General features: G+C 37.2%; 1 protein-coding gene across 21 annotated transcripts in view; it reads left to right on the top strand.

The window, feature by feature from the left end:
* NRXN1 (neurexin 1) overlaps positions 1 to 23879 on the top strand; it is a 739204-nt gene that overhangs the window by 355723 nt on the left and 359602 nt on the right. For all 21 annotated transcript variants that reach the window (XM_065632973.1, XM_065632971.1, XM_065632964.1 and 18 more), the window contains 2 exons: positions 11539 to 11712; positions 17148 to 17267. In XM_065632973.1, coding sequence (XP_065489045.1) covers positions 11539 to 11712; positions 17148 to 17267 — 294 coding nt within the window. The remainder of the gene's footprint in view (positions 1 to 11538; positions 11713 to 17147; positions 17268 to 23879) is intronic.

Raw genomic sequence — 23879 nt, 5'->3', positions numbered from 1 at the left:
AGAAGATCAAAATAGTTTAGCATTTTAATTGTTTATAAATTCAGATAAAAAGTTGAAATGTCACTCTTCCACAAAATGAAAAGCTAGGCGATACTACTGCTATTTTAGATTTAACAATAAATAGTTACAAACTTTTCTAGGACTTGGTAGTTTCAGTACTTCAGTATCCCATCCTATTCCAGACTTTCTAGCTGTGATGTATCCTCCAGGATGAACTGCAGTCATATTATTTTTGATATTGGACTAACTATATTTTGTTTTTTAAAATAAATCACCATCACAAAAAAAAAAAAAAATTTAAAAAATCTACCCAACTCAACATTTGCGGTTTGATTTTTTGCTGCCTGTATTTCATACATTTTCAAGATATGCTTTTTTGAACTGACATCCATACTTTCAACTTGTCTCGCTCTGTTATTCTCTTCCACATGGCCTTCCTAAATGTCAATTTTAGAGTCCATTGTAAGTCGTATATTATTCCTGTGCTGTTATATCACTACATCATCAAAAATGCCATTTGTATTAGAGCATACACGAGAATCAACTTCCTTGGATTTAAAAACCCTGCCTGGATACCTTGTCTTTTATTTCAGTAGCTCTTTACTGGCCTCTGTCTTCCTCTATTCTTTTGTCAGATATGGGTGCTGTTACTATATACGTTTGCGTTTCCGTTTGCCGTTTTCTCCAATAATGTGAAAACAGCCTGCTCTGAAGCATCTGAAAGAAAAGTAATCATATTAATTTCTGGTATCATCTCAGTGGTTTTGCAAAAGTACTTTAAATATACTACTTACATGTACATAAAGACTCACTTGTCAATTAATTCTTCCTTGTAAACTTTTAATGCAATTAACTAAATTATTGGTAGATTTACTGGCCTGGCGTGTTCACTGATGATTCATGGTAGTCACTTAATCTATAGATATTTCATTTGTCTGTCAAACTAGGTTATTCATGCTATGCAAAACTGAGCTAAATTAGTCTTGACCATAAAGAAAATTTCTTGTTCCAGCAAGAGAAATCGAAATTATTTTAATTTCATATAATATTTGTCCCTGTTGTTTTGTATTGAGCCCATTATTCTTGTTGCTGCATTATAAGTTCTTCTCTATATTACAAGGTTTCTATTAACGGCAGTGATCCTTCATATTTCTATTACTAAGAAACAAAGCTTTAAGAAGCACAGAAAAGTATTTTATATAAAAGCACAATTTTGTATAAATGAATGAGTATTAATGCTTACATTTCTCAAATAAGCATGCATAAGCTAATTGTAATGACCTTGCCAGTGGGCTGCGAACACTTCATGCAGAAATAATGTTCTGTTCCAAATGCAGAGTTCCAAATACTGTCAACCTGTGTACAGACGGAAAAACAAGGATCTTAAAACTGAACGCTCTTCTTTGAGACTTCCTGTATAGCAAAGATATGAGGGCAAACTAACAATAGGAGATAGGACGACCTGGTCTAGTGCAAATTCCTTTATCCTCCTTCCTTTGCAACTTGTCACATACTGCTTCTAAACAGCCATACTGTCTACCAGGCTGTGAAAATAATTTTGGCAATGCTAAGCCTTCAGAAATTGCATCCAGATCTCAAAAATTATGAGACGGGGAAAAATTAAAAATCTACTCCTGTACTTCTGGATTAAATAAAAATTAAAGAAAATACTCTAGTTTTTGTACTGAGCTCTGTGAATTCAGCAGCCTTGCAGTAGTCTTTGAGATCACTCCATGGTGAGAGAAACTTTTTGCTTTCTGCTTCTTCTCCGCTGCTTTTTTCAGTCTTTTACACACATACAAATGTATAGATTTGCCTACATTTCTACAGCTGTTTGGCATGCAGTTTATTACCATTGCTGATTGTGGAATTTCTTTCAAGCCGTTCTGGAACACTAAGTAAAAGTTATGCTACATATTATATAGGAAACATGTATGGTCTTAAAACTTACCAAAAAATCTGGATATTTGGCATAAATACATCCCACTGGACCCTAGCATCCCCCTGGCCAATAAGCATGTCCTAAACTTGTTTTCAAAATGTGCTGCTGTGGGTATGAGAGCACCATCCTCACAGATCTTGGTATTCTGCCTGAACAGTCCTTTTTTCAAAAGAGCCGCTTCGTGTAGTATCTTCAGAGTCTGGAGGTGATTGTCTTGATCAAGCCGTTAGTAATATTAAATAAAAAGTTGCCCTCTGCAAACCTAAAGTCAAAATGGGAACGTTTAACCTCTCAGATTTTTGGTAGCTTTGTGTGACGATTTCTTCACTGTTTGGAAAAACAAGCTCTGTTAAGAGCATGTGTTGGCTATTGAAGCAGAAAATGAGTAAATTATTTCAGAAGAATATCAGTGGGTAGGCAAATCCGAGTATACTATGCCATGAAAATGCACACTCCATTAGATTTTTGTCTTTTTTCAGGTGTTTAAAAAGTAAAAAGTGGTCAGAACAGGCAAGAAATTAAGGACGTTTGATGTGCTTGACTGTCTCACCTGTGCACCACAACCATCCCCCTCATACAGAGTAATTGGCATAGCATCAGGTCTGTGGGAGATGGATTAACACGCACATTTATATGGCAATTAGATTTATTATTTACCATTTAGCATGCATCACCAACTTTCCTCACAGTTCATTGGACAAGCAGACTGCTTTGGTTTTAAATCTGTTTCATCTTTATCAATACCAATGCTTTCCATCTAGCGCTTGGGTGGAGGTGGGGGATGGGAAGCAAAGAGGAATCATAGAATCATTTAGGTTGGAAAAGACATTTAAGATCATCAAGTTTAACTGCTAACCTGGCACTACCGAGTCCATCACTAAACCATGTCCCTATGCACCACATCTGCACTCTTTAAATACCTCCAGGGATGGTGACTCAACTACTTCCCTTGGCAGCCTAACAACCCTTTCCATTAATAATTTTTTTCCTAATATCCAATCTAAACCTCCCTTGGTGCCACTTGAGGCCATTTCTTCTCATCGTATCACTTGTTATGTGGGAGAAGAGACCAATACCCTCCATGCTCCAGCCTCCTTTCAGGTAGTTGCAGAGAGCGGTAAGTTCTCCCCTCAGCCTCCTTTTCTCCAGGCTGAACAGCCCCAGTTCCCTCAGCTGCCTCTCACAAGACTTGTGCTCCAGACCCCTCAGCAGCCTCATTGCCCTTCCTTGAAGTCTCTCCAGCACCTCGGTGTCTTTCCTGTAGTGAGGGGCCCAAAACTGAACACAGGATTCAAGGTGGGTCCTCAGCAGTACCGAGTACAGTGGGACAATCGCAGCCCTAGTCCTGCTGGCCACACTATTTCTGATACAAGCTAGGATGCTGTTGGCCTTTTTGGCCACCTGGGCTCATGTTCAGCTGTCTATGGATCAACACTCCCAAATCCTTCTCCACCAAGCAGCTCTCCAGCCACTCTTCCCCAAGCTTGTAGCGTTCCTTGGGGTTGTTGTGACCCAAGTCCAGGATCTGTCACTTGGCCTTGTTGAACCTCATACAGTTGGCCTCAGCCCATTGGTCCAGCCAGTCCAGATCCCTCTGTATGGCCTTCCTACTTTCATACAGATCAACACTGCCACCCAACTTGGTGTCATGTGCAAACTTACTGAGGGTGCACTTAATCCCCTCATCTAGATCATTGATAAAGATATTAACCAGAACTGAGCCAAATACCAAACCCAAATAAAGTGGCTGGGGATCTGAGAATTGTCATTGTCAAGAAAATGTTAACTGTTTTCATGTAGCTGTTTCTTCTTTGATAATACATGTTGTTTGAGAACAGGATTGTTGGGGAAATGGTGGATTTTAACCTCGAGAAATCTAGAGGAATGTTCAGACTTGAGCACTTACCTTTTGAGTATCAACTTTTCTCTGTTGAAAACTTAGCTGCTAAAAACTTTGTTGTTGCTTCCCCCACACACACACTTTCTAACGCGCAGCTTTACTTGGTTGTAAAACATAGGCGTGTTTGCATAAGCATTGAGAAGTTCTAAACAGAGCCAGAAAGTGTAATAGGAATGAAAACTGAGCACCAAGAAGTGAATATGAAAGTGGAGAGCACATCCAGCAGAGCTGAGATGTAAAACAACAAGCATCATAGCAACAGCGTAAGAAGTTTCTAGACAGAGGCAAATTTACATCAGGTGCAGAAAGTCTTCAACGCAGTTGGGGTTGTTCAGCCTGGAGAAGAGAAGGATCTGGGGAGACCTTATTGCAGCCTTTCAGTACTTAAAAGGGGCCTATAAGAAAGATGGGGACAGACTTTTTAGCAGGGCCTCTTACGAGAGGGCAAGGGGTAATAATTTTAAACTAAAGGAGAGGAGATTCAGGCTAGATATCTGGAAAAAGTTTTTTACAATGAAGGTGGTAAAATACTGGAACAGGTGGTAGATGCCTCATCCCTGGAGATATTCCAGACCGGGCTGGATGGGGCTCTGAGCAACCTGTTCTAGTTGAAGATGTCCCTGCTCGTTGCAGGCGGGTTGGACTAGATGAGCTTTGAAGGTCCCTTCCAACCGACACTATTCTATGATTCTATGAAATAACTACAATATGTCCTATATGCCAATAAGTGTGACTAAGAAGACCCATAGTACCAGCATATCAGTGCTGGTGATTTTTTTATTAACTTGAATAGCTTATTCAGAGAAGATACTGAAGGCAGTGTAGAACTGGGTTGAAAAGATCAGTTTTTATATTCTTTCCAAAAAGAGTGACTTGCCAACCCATAAATTCCTCTTTTTTTTTTTTTTTTTTGCCTGTAATGGTTTCGCTTTGCTTGGTTATCAATACAGGGAATGTGCAAAATTGAAGGCCCACCTGTCACATCATATAACTGTCTCTTGCCCACAGTACTTGAACAGGCAGATAACTCAGCAGAGCTTGGAGAAGTAAACTAGCTGCCCTTTCCCTTCTTAGGTGAGAGAGAGTCTAAAAGTGATGGAATTCATCATTCCAACAGGGAAAATATTTGAAAAGCCTACTTTTCTTCTTCAAAAAAAAAAGATAAAACTTCAACCACAATCAATAGTGAAGATACAGAATGGACTCTTCAAAGTGAATAAATGGGCATAAACCACAAAGTTTATACAGTCATGTCTTCCCTCAAGTGCCCTTGCAAGTGGTAGACAAAATTCAGTCATGCTTGGCTCTAGCACCAAAGAGGCCTGTGAATGCGCAGCAAGTGCATATTCTCTACTGTAAAGGGAGGTTTGAAAAGCCATATGCTGGAGCGTATGTGCTGTGGAAGCCATGTGGATGCATCATTTAAGTCTTTGTCAACTGTCCTTCAATTTATTATTGGGTTATGATCACAGAAGGCTTCTTGATTTATTCAAAAAAGAACAATTATATTTCATTTAAATTTTTAAAGAAACAAATGTGGGTGTTTTTTTTATATCGAACAAAAAGCAAACTTTTAGCCATGAATAATGAAAGTTGGGAGAGGCTCTAGAATTTCCACTCCTCTGCTGTTCAGGCCCAAATCCTTTTCTAAAGTGTGTGTTGAAACCCCACATCAGAAAGAAAAGTCACCGTTCTGCTCTGCCAATTGCATGAAGTAAATGGTAGGTAGGTGCTTTTGTATAATATGTTGGAGAGGGGAGAAGGTCATTAAGGACAAGTAGACTCCTATATTTCAATGAATGTCAAAGGCACATAGATGCCTACCTGGCATTTTCATTTGAGATAATATCCCTTGATTCAAGATCAGGATGTTGTCTATTGTGTTTTAGTCGGTGCATATTCAGCTTGGGTGAGAGTAATTTAATTTCACTTTTCAGTTGCCTCAAAACCACCACGAGTTGGGATTATGCAGGTCTTCTTAGGTTGCATTCCACATGGTACTTCATTGTGCAACTATTAAGATACTACAAAGCAATTTCTATTGGTCTTGTAACAGCAAATCATCTGTTTTACAAAGGACTTGAAGAAAGCGAGAACTTTTTAATTTTGAGATTAGACTTTTCCTATGGTATTTCTCAGCCTTTGCAGTCTTCATTCTTCTTTGCATGCCTGAGGGAAGAAGTTGTTACATGCTTAATCATTTTGAAATAACATATTTGGAGAAAAGTGTGCCTGACAACTGGGCTTTGCCATAGATAGATGTTCCTTCATATTTTAATATGTTATATAAAGAAATAGCAGAGAAGCCTGTTGTGCTTTCGGAACCCACCATGTTATGCCAGGGTTATCCATCTCTTTCTTGGGGAGTAACACTGCTCTAGTACACTGCAGAAGCACTCTTGTTCCTCGCCATAGTGGTGATTTAGTACGACGTGACATTTAGGAAGAAGACAGAGAAACAACTTCTAAAATGAAAGAGAAATGAAGAGAATAACTGAAAGTACAGTTGAAACCAGCACCACAACAAGACATGAAGGGACAGAATGTCTGCTTTTGGAGAAAGTGATGTATTTGAAGGTGCCTTTGTGCTGCCATATAAAAAAATTCCAGGAATATTGTCTTTATGAGTTATGAAAAAGCCAAGCCACTATTCCTTCTACTGTTTTATTTGTTTTTGTTCATACACAGAACCATAGTTGAATCAATGGTGTTCATTTCTTGTCAAGACTGGTATTCAAGAAAGTAATACCAGATATGTACAACAAAACATATAGATTTCAGAGAGCGAAGATGCCTAACTACTTTTTCCCTAAGCAGTATTTACATTTTGTGGCTACCATTACAAACATGTGGATAATAATTCCCTATCCACTAGTGCTTGAACCCTATGGTAGTCATTAAATTAAATGAATATTTTTTGCCGCCAGCATGTGTCATGTAAGAATGTGGACATGAATCAGGAAAGGAGGAAAGTCTATGGGATGACCTGTCAGGAATGTCAGTAGTACCAAATAAGATACTTCTGCTACTTATTCAGAAAAGAAATAAATAGAAGAGCATCTTCAATTTTAATTTTACATTTCTTTGGTTTAGCATCTGCAAAGCTCTGATTTTGAAGAAATGTATAGATGTGAGATAAAAAAAGACGAGTTATTACAGAAGAATTTGGCAGTATTTGTTTCACCAACAGTTGTGTGTGACTCATTGTTGTGTGGTGTTCTGTGTGTTTTTTCCAAAGTGTGATTCCAATAATGACTACATTGAGAACTTGCATTCCTTTATTAGCTAGCAATTTGTGTTAAATTCACTTGTTCCTCAAATCACAAATCAGCTCTAAGTCAGGAAAGTGATACAGAGATGTAAATAAGAAAGCTCCTGTTGGAATAAATGAAGGTCTTAATTACCTGTAAAAGATATAAATTAAATCCACTAAATTCCTTTCTTTGTCAGCACTTATGACATAACTGACCAGTACTGTTATTGCCATGATTTATAGGTCTAGCTCTGAAAGTGCTGCCTTCTGTTTGATTCCTCTGACCTGCAATGAACATGGCAGTGGGAAACACTGTAGTATACTTTTATTTTTTTGGCCTCAGAAAAATGAAGAGAGGAAACAACCCTCCCTCTCTAAATAAAAGGGGATAACTCTGTGTACTGACTCCTAAATTGAGTAAGAAGAGAGTTGTGAGATTAAGGAGTGCCTGCTCTCAATTAAAGTGCTTTATTTGAATCTTCTCCAGAGATCTGAAGGAAATCTTGGAGCACTCTATTCCCTCACCCACTTCTTTACTGCCTGCTGCTTTGTTTATGCTAGTTGATATAATTTCTATATGTTGGTTATTTTCCTTTATAAATTAAGGTATGTCAGGATGGTTATGGAAAAAACAAAGACTTTTTCAGGAATACATTTAAAAATCAAGATAAACTTCAGAAGAAAATACACATACAAAAGGTAATAGATAAACTTTAGGTCCAGAAACTATTGCTAGATTTGTAATACAAGTATATCGCTTTCTATATGTAGTTAAAGAAAATGTGCATCTGTTGAAAGAAAGAAATGGAAGAATTGTATTTTCCATTGTGCACGAGTCCTGAAACGGTCACGCATTTTCAGTGCTTGCAGTATTGTGATAGTATGGCATTTCAGCTGTGGCTAGTTTAGATAGTGTCATGATCTCATGCCATTTATCTGATGAACTGTTATTCCTTGCTTAATGAAACAACTTACATGTCATTTGTAAGGGTAAGTAGGCAGATATATATCAAGGGATTCATCCTGTTTTAGAGCATGTAACATTTCCAGTAGTAAAGCTGTACTTACGTAAGAAATGAAAAAGAGGAGAAAACCTGAGAATTTGTATCATACTATGTTGATTCCTGTGATCTCTTTTAGTGGGAGCAGGGACAAGCTTTATTTTTTATTAACAATATTCTGGTGCTGTCTGAACTTCTAATGGATTGAGTTCTGTAGGAAACTGTCTCCACTGAGCTGAACATGAAAATGAAGCGTGTGATTACCTGAAATAAAAGTAGCTATGCAAAACATTTGTGATGGCAGATATGAAAAAATAACCGAAGTGAAAAGATTTAAATAGGTTTTTTTTAAATATCTGAAGTTTAATCCCTGAGCCTATCCCTTAATAAAATTTTGTCTCTGAGAGGAAATGTGTTTTTATGCCAGCAGCAGCAAACTCAAACCACATTTGATATTAAAATCTGGGAAAGATTCAGTCCATTGTAATAAAAAAATAGGTGTGTACACTTTATAAAAGGTAAAGTGTAATAGTGTGGCTGCTCAATACTATGATATGTATTAGTCTAGTGTATTTGCTAGTGCAAAAGTAGAACTCAACTTATTCGGAACCTCAACAAAGTTAAAGTATTACTCAGAATGTGTCTTTGTGGAAACTGTACGTTCAATAGCAGATAATGTTCAATTCTAATTATCAGTAGTCTTGAGGAACTGTAAATAAACAGTAGAGTTACAGTTCATTTAGACTCAGCTTAATGTGTGATACTTCTGTGCATATGATACCTATTTGAAAATGTTCCAGTGTATATTTTCAGGAGCAAATATTCTGAGTTCAGGTTCATATGCTGGCACTCTGGTCTGGACTTCTACTGCCATTCATCATAACTGATAATTCCTATATGACTATATATAGTAATCTCAATATGCTTGAGAGATGGATCCTAGGAATTAGCAGAGGATGGATTTGAAAGTTTGTGGCTTTAAAGGTTTAACCAATCACAGAATAAAAATGGTTGTTTGGACAGTGTATGTGTTGGGAGGTTTAAAAAGAGGTTGCATGTGTCATGTCCAATGGACCATGTTTAACCTTTTTAGTATAGTTGTGATTTTCTTAATATTGTTCTCTGGAGTTTCCCTCTTTTCAGTCTGTTAGAATCAATTGAGATTAATTATATCTCTATTCTGAGCTGATGATGGCTGAAAGCATGGAACCTCAGGAAATATTTTCTAGAGTTTCCAGCTGTGAAAAAGCTGAAGAACCTTTATCATGAGGCAAGGGTTTTTAGTTGTTTCCAGTTCAGCTGGTTGAAAAATACAGACGTTTTTCTGCTGTGAATGAATTACATCCCATTTTTGGGAACATATGGATCACTATATTTTAATCTATCATGTCTAATATCATGCTTCTGAGATTTATACTGTACCTCGAAGTTCTTGAGGAAAGCAATATCTTATTTTTCAAAGGTTGAGTTTTCTGAATACATGATGCTATAATGGCTGCTAAGACTTTAGGTTGGATGGCTTGTAAGATTAATAATATGCATGTTCCCAAGCTTTTAATCTCCATTTCACTAATTCAAATACAGTTGAGTTTTAGAACTGGTATGTAGTAACTAAAAATTTTTCACAGTCTGATAGATATTTGTTTGTTTCAGGCCATTTCCTTGCATGCAAACTGTAAGCCATTGCAAACAGCACTAAATTGCCCTCCCTTGCAAGTAAGCAAGTATGCCAGGCGAACCAGGAAAAGGTGTGACTGCATCTTATACTGCTAAAAGGGAGATTAAAATTAGCAACATGAGGTAGTGTTGATAGCTAGTACATTCTGAGTTCTGTCATTATAAAATCTGCCTGTGAAGCTTGGTAAACACTTCGGAAATGAACAATTTTGCATTTGAGATGATGCAGAAACAATCTTTGGTAAGTCCTGTAGCCTAGGCTCCAAAATCATCCAGACCGAGGGACATATCAGAAAGCACAATGTAGATTAGAATGTATATACAGGGAGTCTATTGAAAATTTATGCTTGCACAAAGCATGTCACCAGTGAGGATTTCATGTATAGATAAAGAATTTTGTCACTGAGTGATGCTCAAGAGTTGGATGCTCTCATAAGAACCTTTCTTCAAACAGGTTCAATGCTTCTCAGAAGCTCAAATGGTCCTTTTCCTGTGTGCCTCAAGGAATTTGCCTCTAGGCATGGTCAGAGCACTCTCACCAAGCTTGAGAAAATGGCTGCTTTTTCTGAGTTAGGGGGAAACAGAGCAGGACAGTAAACCCCTGCAAGATATAGGAAACCATGCTTTAATTCCTTTCTGTCTCTGACTGAAAGAATCAGGTACATCTTGCCTGCCAGGAGAAGAGTGGAAGCCTGTTAGCAAGGGCTATGTTCAGGCTGAGCATGCTTCCCCTTTCTGGCCAAGCAAAGCTCCGATGCGTTTCTGCATGTCTTCAGCAACCAGTATGGAACACGCTTAGTTAAACCTACAGTCTGACGCTTCAGGCACACTTTCAGGAGGTAGGTTGTTAGTCTGAAAGAAAGTTCTGCCCGCCAGAGGCACTGAACACGTGGAAGAAAGGCTTGGCTGGAATTGTTGTAAAACAAAAAAGCATCCCCTCCTTCTGTATTTAAGAGAAAAGTTGTAGTTATGTCTTTGCAAAGTAAGTCTCAGAGCTGTGAATTACTAAAAGGAAGAAAAACACTAGCTTTCAGTCCTGAGTAGGTTGCCTGAGGTTCATCAGAAAGCTCTTCATATTATGTGTCTGTCATCAGAATTCTTTTTGGCAATAAAATTCTTTTTGCTCAGTGTGCAGATTGCCATTTTAAAGGCAACTAAGTCTCCCTGTTCCCACATGACTGACACAGGGTATGAATTTTGGTGGGGAGAATCAGTCATTTCACTGCTTAACAATGGTATCCTGAAGTTTCTCCTTAGATGTGTTCCTAAACCCGTTATTTCTTGGCATGCTTTTAAATGGATGATTCTGGATGTATGGACTTCAGGTGGATCTTGGTGCTCCACTTACTGTCTTTTATCTCAGTCTGCTGGATCCATGATCAGGATGATCTGTGGTCATGTTCCTTGAGTACGCTGACAACATGCATTGGTGCTAGATGCGTTTCTAGATGGAGATTCTGCGACTGAATTCTCATCTCTGAAACAGATCTGTGTTTCCTGTATATATGAGCTGACACATAAATAACGTCCAGCTACTCCTAAGTAATTAGTCGTACAAATGTGAAGTCTACATATGCAATTCAAAAAAATATAGTTCTGCAATGTCTTTTCACATCATATATGCCATCAGTGTTTTCTTCTACATGTATTTTGAAGAATGTTTTTCTGGGATACCTGTCATTGAGCACAAAAAGGCCAGAAGATCAAGCAGGTCAAAGATCCTCCAGCTTTTATTCTGTATCTAATATTTATTTCTCCTTACCAGGTGATTTGTATATTGGAGGAGTGGCCAAAGAAATGTATAAGTCCTTGCCAAAACTGGTGCACGCAAAAGAGGGATTCCAAGGCTGTCTTGCATCAGTTGACTTGAATGGACGGCTCCCTGATCTAATCTCAGATGCTCTCTTCTGCAATGGGCAAATAGAAAGAGGATGTGAAGGTATGAAATATGCTGATATTTTTTATATCGCAGTGAAAGTATTGTGCAAATCCTGCAAAGTTTTGTTGATATGTACGCTCCATACATGGAGAGACCATGTTTTACCTGCTTCTAAGTGATCTTGTTTGACCCTTTCTTTTATAATGACTGCATTCTTTTTAGTAGTATGGAGACAAGTGTGCGCTGTGCCCTACAGCATAGAGATTGACCTGAGAACATGAGTTTACTTCTTAAATGTTTATATAGGTTCCAGCCTTCTCCAGTGGCAAGATATTTTGCATGCATTTTGTTTACTTCTGTTGTATTTTAATTAATGATAGAAACAATAGCAATTAGCGTCAATGAAGTCCTTTGTATCTTCATAACACTTAGGCATTAGCTAATGCTGAGACATTAGCTAATTAATTCAATTTTTAAAGCAGACATTTTGAGTTTATTAATTCAAGGCTAATTTATGAAACTGTTTAAGATGATTCTTCATCTTCCATCTTCTCTATTTTTACTCACCCCTGAGATTTCTATTGCCATGAGCCTTCCTATCTGAAATCAGTAACAGCCAAATATGTTTTATCTCACATTTTTTATGTCTTTGTTGACTCATCTGGACTATAATGAAATTTAAGTGAGGATAGAATTAGAAGAGGTGTATTTCTAATTCAGGTGTGTCAATCTCTAGCTATTTCTCCAGCTGCCGTTTAATCCCACGTTATTTTTACTATGATTTATGGAATAATTTAAAGCAATTCTCTGTCCCTGCATATATATCTTATTCACATAATTCTGAATTTCATGGCTATGTTCAATTTTATGTGTTCTCCTCTCTTTCAAGTGCCATTCTTCTCTGGACAGAAAAATGTTTAAATGACACTGTGGAATTTCAAGTTGGAATCTTGATGATTTTGATATCAAGTTTGTTAAATTTGTAAATAGATGCTATTGTTAGCACATAGAAACATGTAAAATTCACAACTTGTTTCTCCATAGCTTTAGTGTCTATTTATTTCTATCAGGAATGGAAAAATATGTATAAATTAGTTTGTCACTGAATTTAGAAAATTAGATTCTGCTTTCTGAATGATGTTAGCAAGTTCCATGCTTGCACCATCCCTTCAGAGAATCAAAGTGTGCCTTAAGTCCATTATACATTTCATAACTTATTTTGAAATTATGTAATTTTCTAAATGAATTTTATGTACTTCAAATAAATATTGCCACAGGCCTAGAGTGCAAGTTCACCTTCTAAACTAGTGGCATAACTCAGCTATCAGTGAATTTAATAAAGCTACCAACAATTTAATAAAAGCTGTACAAATATTGGTCTTTTTTTGTTGGAGAGTCAGCTGTTTCCAACACCAAAATCATCCGCACAAGCAAAATAGTCAAACCAGATGTGCTGCCTGGCTCCCAGAGAACTTCCTCATCAAAAGTCTTTTTCCCACAGAAGGAAATCTTGAACAGCATGAAATGAAATATTCTCTTCCAAACTTTCTGCTTAACCCTTGCAAGTTCACTCTTCCGTCTCATTCGTTTACTTCAAGTCTTCCTGTCTGACTCACCTGTCAGCCTCTTGTCTGCAGACCATGGATCATATGTACAAAAAAAAAAGTTCTGACACTTAAAATATGATTTAAGTCACTTGCAAATTTAGCCGTCTCCTGGAAATCTCTTGTACGTCTCAAGCTGGCCAGAGCTCTGCTACTCTGTACAGACAGGACTGTCTCCACCGTTACAGAGCTCAGCCGTTTTGCATCTGTCTCATGCTGCAATGGGATGCATAAATTCTCTAAGTCTCCCAAGATGTTGAGTTCAAGGAGCTCAGGACACAGCCACAGAAGTAATTTCAAAACAATAAATATCATTCACCGCCACTCTCAATCCAAAAGACAGCTGGCCGTACTGGTGGGTATATGGCATTTATTAAGACATCAGCCTGCTGCAAAATCTTTCCTGAGAAGTGTGGCACTTGGATTTAGTCTTCTTTAGACTCTTATGGGATTGAACGCCCCACCATTCTGGTATAGAAAAAAAATCCTGGGGTGAAAGCTCTTTTTCTCACTTCTGTCAAACTGTGAAGCCATGACATACTACTAATTAATTTTATCTGTTAGGAGTATGTTCTTAAAAGGTTGGTATTTCTCAAAAACTTTACTGTCATCAGTGTGTGTTAAAAATTCTTTCTTTGGATTGTTTTTTGCAAACCCACATGTGGGATTGGTGTGGCAAGTTGAAAGGTTTGCATTTCAAAGGTTCAGCCACAGGCAGATAGATATCTCTGTCCTCTATCATTGTGCATTGAATATAATTTACACTTGGCTGAATCCACCTTATTGACAAATTTTCAATGGCTAGAACAGCTAGAAACATATATGTGCTAACTAGCTCATTGAATTGTTGAACCAGGTTGTAAGTGTCAACCCTGTTTTTCTCTAGTCAAAGATATTGTACTTTCTCTAAATACTTTAAATAAAGCACAATTATAACAATTAGAGAATGATTAAAAAACCCCCAAATTTTTGATATATTTAGGAGGAAAACGCACTGTGTGCATTCGTATGCATCTATAATATAAACTGTGCATTAAACAAACTATATGAAAATTTTCAGCGTATTAACATACATGATTCTTGGTAGTGAGATATGGGATTTGTTTTTGCAATAGATAGTAAAACATTGCACGCGTACTTTATAATGCTTTTTGTGTAATATATAGCATGTAAGCCCTCGCATAAGACAAATGTAAATGAGCGACCAAATCCAGTCAATTAAAAAGTCTGCAGTGAAGATTGGATAAATTAGAATATTTAAATAGAATGTAAATCAAAAAGTGAGTGCTTGAGAAGAGTGTATTACAATATTTTTACTAAATAGCTTAGTTCTGTAATATGTATAGGAAAATACGAACTTGTTATGGTAGATCTTATAGTATTTGCTGACATTAAACAGTCCTCCTCTGTTCTTTAAACAAACAAACAAGAAAGCCTATTTTTATTAAAAGAAATTCTTGCGAGTTAATCTTGATGTCAATTTTTTAAATAATGACTACTATAGATAAGCAAAAAGTTCTATTAATCAATTTTATAAAAAGCAACATACCCTGTTTTTTAACAAGATTGTATCTGTATTTTTTTCCAAATATGTGTGTTTTACAATGCACTTTTTAGTGTGTTTACAGGGTCCTGCAGTTTATGTACTTTTAAGTCCTTGTGACTTTTGCTCTACTTTTGCAAAGATGAGGAAATTTAACATTGCATAACTAAAGTGTAAATAAATGCATGAATATATAACATTTAAACACCTACAGATATTTTCACTTCATCTTTGTAAAGTTTCTGAGTAGCAGAATCTGGTGAGAAAAAAATGTGTCTTGTCTTGTCAGCTACGGGATTCTGTCATTATAATCCCCAGCTCAAGAAAGGGTGATGTAATGCCCAAATGTTTAAGCTTCTGGGCTCAGAGCTCAAAGAAAAGAAATCACTACCCTACTGCAGTCAATCAGTTATGGGTATTATTATTATTATTTGAACAGGAGGAAATAAAATCGTTAATAGTTTTGCTGAAGCAGGGATGCAGTGTCCACTGCCCTCGTTAATCCCACTGGTGGCTGTTCAGGCCCTGGCTCAGAGTTGGGCTGGAGCAGTGCCTCATTTAAAGCAAGTGGCCATTGAACTGACTTAAATCATATTGGTATTGATTTTTCTAAAACACTGGCGAATCAAAAGAAAATCTCACACTGAGATCTTTGAAGGAGCTGTAATGTGAAAGAAGGGTTAAGTGGATTTCTCTCTACAGGATGATTTAGGATATTTATATAGCCTTTGGACCAGTTTTGCCCTGTCATCAGTGACTTGCAGTGGGAGTTTCAAATATCGATATGTCTTCTTCAAAACAATTTAGGAGAATTTTATAATCTCAGAACCAAATTTTTCCGCGTGGTGTCAAGCGTCAGTGTGAAATGTGTATGTGAGCTCATAGTAATCTGTAGTTCATGGCCTGTATTTCAGTCTTCATTCACCAGTCATGAGGAAAGGGCTAAAAAAAAGAAAGACCAGAAAGGATGACAGTGCTAATTATTCTTGAATTCAGTGTATCTGAACATGACAAATGGCTAGTCAGAATTCAGCCATGCATTTACTCTGCTAATGCATTCATATCTATCCAAGGAAGAAGAAAAAAAAACACTTTTAATTTTCCTTCATTACATGTCATCAGCTCAATTAACCATTATATTTGTAGTAAAATACTGGCAAATTACTGCTTTCTTATTTTGGCTTGCCTGAAGATTTATGGCTATTAGCATTAATTTGTTTGCATTATATGGCATTTCTTTCTCTCTTTAACAGCAGCATGCACTTTACTCTGAATGTTTTTTTCTGTGTTTGCTGCCATTTCAATATTGCTTACTAACATTTAATATATTTTGCTTTTTTATTTTGCTGACAAAGTTGCATTGATGAAAGCTGATTTGCAAGGTAGATAGCCCTGTGTGTATTAAACAAGACTGAAACCCCCAATGCACAGTTTGATTTCTGCAATAAATGCTCTGTACCTTTCAGAACTAAAATATGTCATTTTATTTCAAATTTTGTCTTTCACACCTCTAAAACAATGGGCTACATGAACCTTCATTTTCAAGCATAGCTTGCATAAAGGCTTTCAGTCTTGAATATGTTTGTATAGTGATTGCTTTAGTGCTTTGATCATTCCTTTTCAAATTTCTTTATAATTCAGTAGTCTAGTTATGATTCTCTAGAAATAAAGTAGCTTTGTTTTTCATGCATATGTCACATTTTGGCATGCTAGTTCATTAGTAGTCTGATTTTATGCATTTCCCCTTTAAAAAGGAACCTGCATGGGATCCCTGAAGCATGTGAATCAGTACTTGCCAACATTCTTGCCAAAAAATCCCAAACTCCACTTAATTTCAGACCTAAATCATTTAAAATAATTTGTGGGATTAAAACCATTGTATAGTGTAGCTTCATTTTTTTTTTAAATTTTGTTTTGGTTTTAATTTTATTTTCCAGTCTTTACTTTCATCTCTCAAAGCTTTGCTTTCTGTGGCATCTGGCTTTGCTGTTTGAAATGTGTTTATAGGAAAAAGTAATCCTGAAGTTTTTAGAAAACATTTAGCCAGTTAATGGTCTAATATGAGATTAACAAATAGCTTGCAACAAAGTTGATATTCCCACTGTACCTGGAATAACTCTGCTTCAGTTTGTGTATTCTTTTGTGTTTAACATGTCAGTCTTAAAACTAAAGAAAAACACCCTTTTAATATTACGTGCTGCTACAAAATCAGCAAGTTTATGTGCGTTTTACTTGGTAACTCTTTGTTGATTTGTTTTGAGATGTTGGCAACTAGTTAATGTGATCCAGTGAGAAATACCTTTCTTTGGAAGATGAAGTGCAAGTCCTTTTTTGTATATTCTCATCAGGCCCCAGCACAACATGCCAAGAGGATTCGTGCGCAAACCAGGGCGTGTGCTTACAGCAGTGGGATGGATTCAGTTGTGACTGCAGTATGACCTCCTTCAGTGGACCACTATGCAATGACCGTAAGTACACTAAAAATTGCTGATCTGAGCACTCAAGTGCTTTAAGGAGATATTATTTTAATATTAGGTATTTAAATGAACTGGCAAACCCTGTGAAAATCTGTAAAGCTTGTAAGAAGAGCATAGCTAAGCTATACAGTATAAATTTTGGACAATGTGCAGTATCAAACACTGACAGAATTTGGTTTTATTACACTTGATTGCATGTCTAATATACTGATGGTTACCTGGTTGAAATAATCTCTTTCCTGCGTGAATGTTACAAATAGGTTTTTTTTCCCTTATTAAAAAAACCTTTTGCATTTTATTATCTTAAGATATATTGTAATTTTGTAGCATTATATCATGAGGGCTATAATTACTGTGAAACAGTTGACAAGGCTCGTTATCTCCCTTTGTAGATTTCTTTAGGTGACACATTAAGCATGCCAATAATAAAAGCTTGCCGAGTATTTTAGTTCTTTTAGATTTCATCTGAATAAAACTACATAACATACACCAACCATCTGGTCTTTCAGGAAAAGCTTAAATGTGTCAAAAATAAGGGCCCTGATTCACCAATGTCATAATCTAGCTTTATTTCAATCTAGCCTTATTGATCTAAATAGAATTATGCAGAAATGAAATTGGAATAGTAATGCAAGAGCCATAATAATCCATGGTAACTCATTAAAGTGAGCTACTGAATTTTCTTTTTTACTCATCACATTTGAAATATCCAAATGTTGCACATTTTTATATCCTCATGAAGAGGGAATTTCTTTAAGGCCAAGCATTTTTATTTCTATTTGTATACATTTATCTGAATGAGTGACTGATGGTATAAAGTGATGGTAGAACTGTCTAGTCAAACATTTTGGATTTTTATGTCTTGTTCTGGTTCTCCAATCTACAGCAAGGTGCACCTTCTTGAACAAGCCCTAAAAGAAAAGAATAAGTATAACTTGAAAAGCTTCTTGCTTGAATTGTATCTAGTACAAGGCTTGAAAATGAATTGTATGCAAAAGCCACATTACTAATTCTAATGAAAGTTCCAATTTTCTACTCCTGACCATGTTTGAAAACTATGGAAAGGACTCACCTCTGTCTGTTTCTCTGCAGTTGCTGTCATGGTAGAAATGAAATGTGGAATCAAAAAGCTTTTGATAATTTGAGCAAAGATTTTGGTTTACTTTATGTATATGGTTCTGCCCTTCCTAGCAATGTGAGTGATTAGTCATACTGCTAAACTCATATTTTTAAAGATTTCAGTCCCCTATCTGCTACAGTAGAAAATGTTTTGGTTTTTTTCTGTCTTACTTTTAGGTTATTTCTGTACTTCTGTGATCTTTGAGTTCTTCCAAAAGTCACTAAAAACTATTAATAATAAGTTATGTGTTCCACATCTAGCAAAGGAAAAACTCTGCTTATAAGTTTGTCTTAGTAATAACTGATGTCTGGACCTGGAATATTCTATGAATTATTTCTTTGAGTGACAGCTATTGCATAAATTTGGCGAGCTGATAAACTCACATAAGAAAGATATTTACCAAACTGTGAAGGCTTGTTTGTATGGAAACGTTATAGACTACATTGCACACAATCAGATAATATTCAGTATACTATTTATAATGATGGCTGCCAAAAATTCTTACATTTTTCCCAGATAAATATTTTTTTTTTGTTCTTCTATCACAAACATGAAATATAAATTTATCCTAGATGTGTTTTGTAATAGAATGCAGAGTCTGGTAAATATGTTTGATTTCTGCTTTATCTTGGCTCCTCAGGTCAGTTCAGATACCAAAAATCTGCAAAGCAAATCTAATGAGAGAGGTTTTTCAAAATGGTGTATGCGAGGGAAAGAAATAGAAATGATGTTGTAATCTCCATGTCATCTAGATGCTCCTAGACTGCGTTCAGCTGTGTTTGGCAAGAGCGTAATGAAAAGAGGAATGATGAAATGTTGCTACAGCTTTTAGTAACTTGCATAGGCTGCGTACCACAGGCTAAACTTCTGCAGCACTGAAGTAAGACAAATTCCCTTCATGTGAAGAAGATTATTTCAGCGACAGGTCTGGAATAGCACCTGCTTGTTGCTGAAAAATGCACCCCCTTCAGAAGGATGTAGGCATGTTGCTGAGCAGTGCATGTGAGCATGTTTCCATTGCAGATTGTGCATGGAGCGATGCTGGTCGACAGAAGCCAAAATCTAACCCAGTATTGCTACACAGACAGGCCCTTGGCTTACTTTACATTTAAATGTACAGTTTTATGTAAAATGGAGTACTCAGGGCATCAAAATCTCATAGCTAGAGGTTTTTTGTTATCAAACCCCAAAACTGACCACTTAAAAATAAGCGTTAGTGGTCGTAAGAGAAAGAGTTAAAAGTACCTGGTTAATGGAGACTTGCATCCCTCCTACATTGGATGTCCATGTCCAGGTGTTGGCAGCAGGGCGGCTTCAGTGAGAAGAGGCAGGGACTGCCCCATGCCAAGCACAGCCAGCTCCAGCGGACACGCCACGGCGCACAGCTGAGTCCCCCAGCCAACGTGGCGATGCCTCTGGGAAAACACGCTTGGGAAGTATGCCACTCTTACCAAAATGCTGGGCAGATGAAGGAGGAGGGAACAAAAAGAGTGAGAAATAGCAGGGAGAACACTAAGGTCAGCGCAAGAGAAGTGAGCAAGCACCTGGGTGGGAGTTTGGCCCTCAGCCAGGATTAGCCCACCACACTTCCCCACTATTTTGTTCCACCAGGGAACGTATTTGAGTAGAAATTTCAGTGACAAAATAGCTGAGGTGAGAGGGAACCTGTGGAGATTGTCTAGTCCAACCCCTCTGCTTAGAGCAGAGTCAGCTAATACAGGTTGTTCAGGGCCGTGTCCAGTTGGGTTTTGAATATCTCTAAGGATGGAGACTCCACAACCTCTCTGGGTAACCTGGACCAGTGCTCAGTCACCCTCACAGCACAAACATTTTCCTTATATTGAAATGAGATATTTTGTATTTCAGTTGTGCCTATTGCCTCTTCTCCTGTCATTGAGCACCTCTGAGAAGAATCTGTATATGTGTTCTTTACCTCTGACCCATCAGGTATTTAAAAATACCACTGACGGGATCCCCACTGAGCCTTCTCTTCTCCAGGCTGAACAGTCCCTGTTCTCTCAGCCTCTCTTCAGGCTTCAAGCCCTTAATCGTCTTTGTGGCCCTTTGCTGGACTTGTTCCAGTGTGCTGATGTGGCTCCTGCACTGGGAGCCCAGCACTGGGAGGTAGTGCTCCAGATGCATCTCAGCAGTGCTGAGTAGAGGACAAGGATCACATCTCTCAAATTTTCTGTGACCTTCTTTTCTTCATGTAGTCAGTGAGGCTGTTGGCCTTCTTTGCCGCAAGAGCACATTGCTGACTCCTGCTCAACTCAGTGTCTACCAGGACGCCCAGATCCTTTTCTACAAAGCTGCTTTCCAGCTGGGCAGGCCCCGGCCTGCCCTCATGCGTGGAGTTATTCCTCCTCAGGTGCTGGATTTGGCATTTTCCTTCGTTTTATGAGGTTCTTGTCAGCCCACTTCTCCAGCCTGTCAGCATCCCTCTGAATGGCAGCACATGCATCTGGTCTATCAACCACTCCTTCCAGTTTTGTATCATCTGTAATTTGCATTAATGTGCACAAATTACCTTGCTGCATTTGAGTTGATAATTTCAGCGTGTTTCCCATAGTAACCTCAGTGCATGAAGATTTGACATGCATCATTCCTAGACTTTACAAATGTAAATGTTTCACATGTATCATTCTTGTCTTTAATTTCCGAAGCAGAGCATTTGGAAAATAATTTCTTGAAAAGTGTTATAGTACATTCTACTAACACAGTGTGCAAGAATTTTCTATAATCTTTTCTATAACAGCAAATTGTTGCTCCCGTGCTGTTCAGTGTATTATTCCAGGTGAAAATGTGCACTTTCTTTGAAAGTTCTCTCAAAATAAGCATCATGTGAGGAAGGTTGTTTCTTTCTCTGTCCAAGAGTGTCCTATGTGTGTCAGCTGGACATAAGTTTAAGGAATGTCCTTCTATGGAAAATTACCTGGAGCAGCCAAGGGTAAAGCTGCAGTTTTACAACTGTAAACTCTAAACCCACCATTTAATCCACAAAACTTTTGCTTAGTTGCAAATCTCTGTACTCCACTAGAGTGAGTATGGAGTGCCTGTAGACTGTAAACCTCTGTGGTGGCACAGGTAGGAACATTCTGTGTTCTGCAGTTTCCTATTTACTGGAAGATAAGCAAGGCAGGGGAAGTTTTGATCACAAGATTATATATACAGATTATCATTTTCTCTTTTGATGTGATGTGTAACTTGGAGATTCAGGGCAACAGTTCTCTTTAGATGTGATAGGCAGAAGTATAACACTGGTAAGTGTAAAGCAGACCAGTAGCAGTTGTTCCTACAAAATGAGATTACACAGAAGACTGTACTTAAAGGACAGCTAATGGCTGTTGTTACAAATGGATGGCTGCATGCAAGTTGTCTGAGAAAATACAGCATGAACATTGTAACCATTTCTAAGAGCAGGTTATGTAGTGAAAGCTGTCCTTCCAGGGAATTCAGTTTTTTTTAAAGAGCAGGGTTGAAAGTTACTCTGGCAAAACAAACAACAACAAATCTTAAGATATTATTTGTTTTCTATAAATTTACATCTTTTTTTACTCAGGCAGTCTTTAGGCATAGCCATATTAGTGAATGTAATAGCATGTTTGTGGAAACAAATACTGCTATTATGGCATAGAAAATAACAGACATAATAACATTGTCACATTACATTAGTATAGAAATGTTCTGTGCCAAATTACAGGGCAGCTTCAACACAGTCTGTTACCATAAGGAAAGAGTCTATTGGCCTTGTACTTGTGATGGTATAGCTAACACTGCATCAACACTTCCATTAAAATCAATTTCTGAAGGGTTAGAGCTTCACCACGTGGTCTCTTCTGACTAGGAATTTGACATTGTCAACTACTGTGAGTAACAAAACTTTTTAAAAAAGTTTTCCGATTTTTTTTTGACTCTTTACCAAGGAAAATCAAAAGCCCTCATTTAAATGGAGAACTGTGTCAAAGTTAGAAAGTGGGTTCACATAAAACTGTGAACACGTAATTAGCAATTATGTTATAATCCATATGCAAGGAGGGGTAATTTAATATTGCACACAGAAGTGCAGACCTGGCTTTCCTTAGGTTTGCAGTGTTTTAATATTGTGTGTGTGTATATATATATTTTTAAAAAATCACACTGTAGTGTATAAAAAATTAGAATATTATTTTCTCTTATCCATGTCACTTTCACAGTCTTCTGAACTATCATATTCTGTTGAGAATGGATGGTCATTCTCTTCTCACAATGTCTTCCTTCTTCTGTAATGGAAATCAGAGGGTAGTACTCACATAATCTCTGTTTACATTATCAGTCTGGTATTACACAAATGGTGGATTTAAATGATCTTACTGCATGTATTTCTTTCACATGTATTAATTGATTTAACTGTTATGGATACTGCATCTTTTGGACCTTTTGACACCTAGAGTGTTAAGGTCAATCTTAATGCTACTTTTGTGAGAAGGATATATACAAAATAAAGAAGCGTAATTAAACCAATGACCAAAAGCTAAACGATAAAAGCCACTCAATAGTACTTTCCAAGATAATATTACATATTCCTAGCTAAGACTTTGCAGCTGCTAGCTACCAATAAATGTATAACCTGCTATTAAGAAAAGCGATAGAAAATTCCTCAGAGTACTTTAAAACACATTTGATTTCCATCTCCAGTAACTGAGAATTAAAAAATCTGTCCCTGATAATATACCAGTCCAAATACTTCATATGATTATTTTGCCACAGAGGCTCACAGGACACTGGAGAAATAAAGATAGCTGTACACAAAATTACAATGCAGGGCAAGCTGCTGGAATGATCTAATTGAAGAAATCTTAATTTGTTTCATTTATCTTATCCAATATCTCTCTGTAATAAATATCTGGAATTTCTGGTGACAAATATCAGTGGCCTGACTTGTATAAACTTCAAAGGAAATAGGACTTCACACATGCAGTCTTGAAAATGCAGAAATGTTTAAGTGTTTAGGAGGATTAGAAAATCTGTAAAAAGAGCAAGGAAAGCAAGAAGTGTTGCCTGTGAGCCATGGCTGTGGACCAAGATCACTTTTTTAAACTTTTTTCTTTTTACTGGAGTCCTAATCAGGATAGACTGCACCTTGAACTGTGCGGTTCTGTGATGTATTATGGGAGCACAGGTTGCTCCAGCCAGAACTATGGTGTATGATGCACAGATAACAACATTTTTTTAAGGTTTTAGTGGCCCAGTTCTATCAGGTTTTGTCTTCCTCTGTTTTATGTGGGGTTTGTAGTATGTAAATTTTGTCCTTTCATTAAGATATATCAGTGTATTAATTATGCAAGTTAACAGGCATGCTTTTCTTGACAGTCTGAAAACAAGTTTTAGAATTTTCTTTTCTTTTTACCATACAAATTCTGGAGTAGTCAGTTCAATGAGCTATATATGCCTAAAATAGTTATGTAGTTTCCATTTTGTTAAATACATTACAAACTATCCCTTTA

Source organism: Caloenas nicobarica, chromosome 3 (genome assembly GCF_036013445.1).
Source record: "Caloenas nicobarica isolate bCalNic1 chromosome 3, bCalNic1.hap1, whole genome shotgun sequence".
In the NCBI taxonomy this organism is placed as follows: Eukaryota; Metazoa; Chordata; class Aves; order Columbiformes; family Columbidae; genus Caloenas; species Caloenas nicobarica.
Note: the sequence above shows the minus strand (reverse complement) of the source record. Positions and strands in the feature narration are given on the sequence as shown.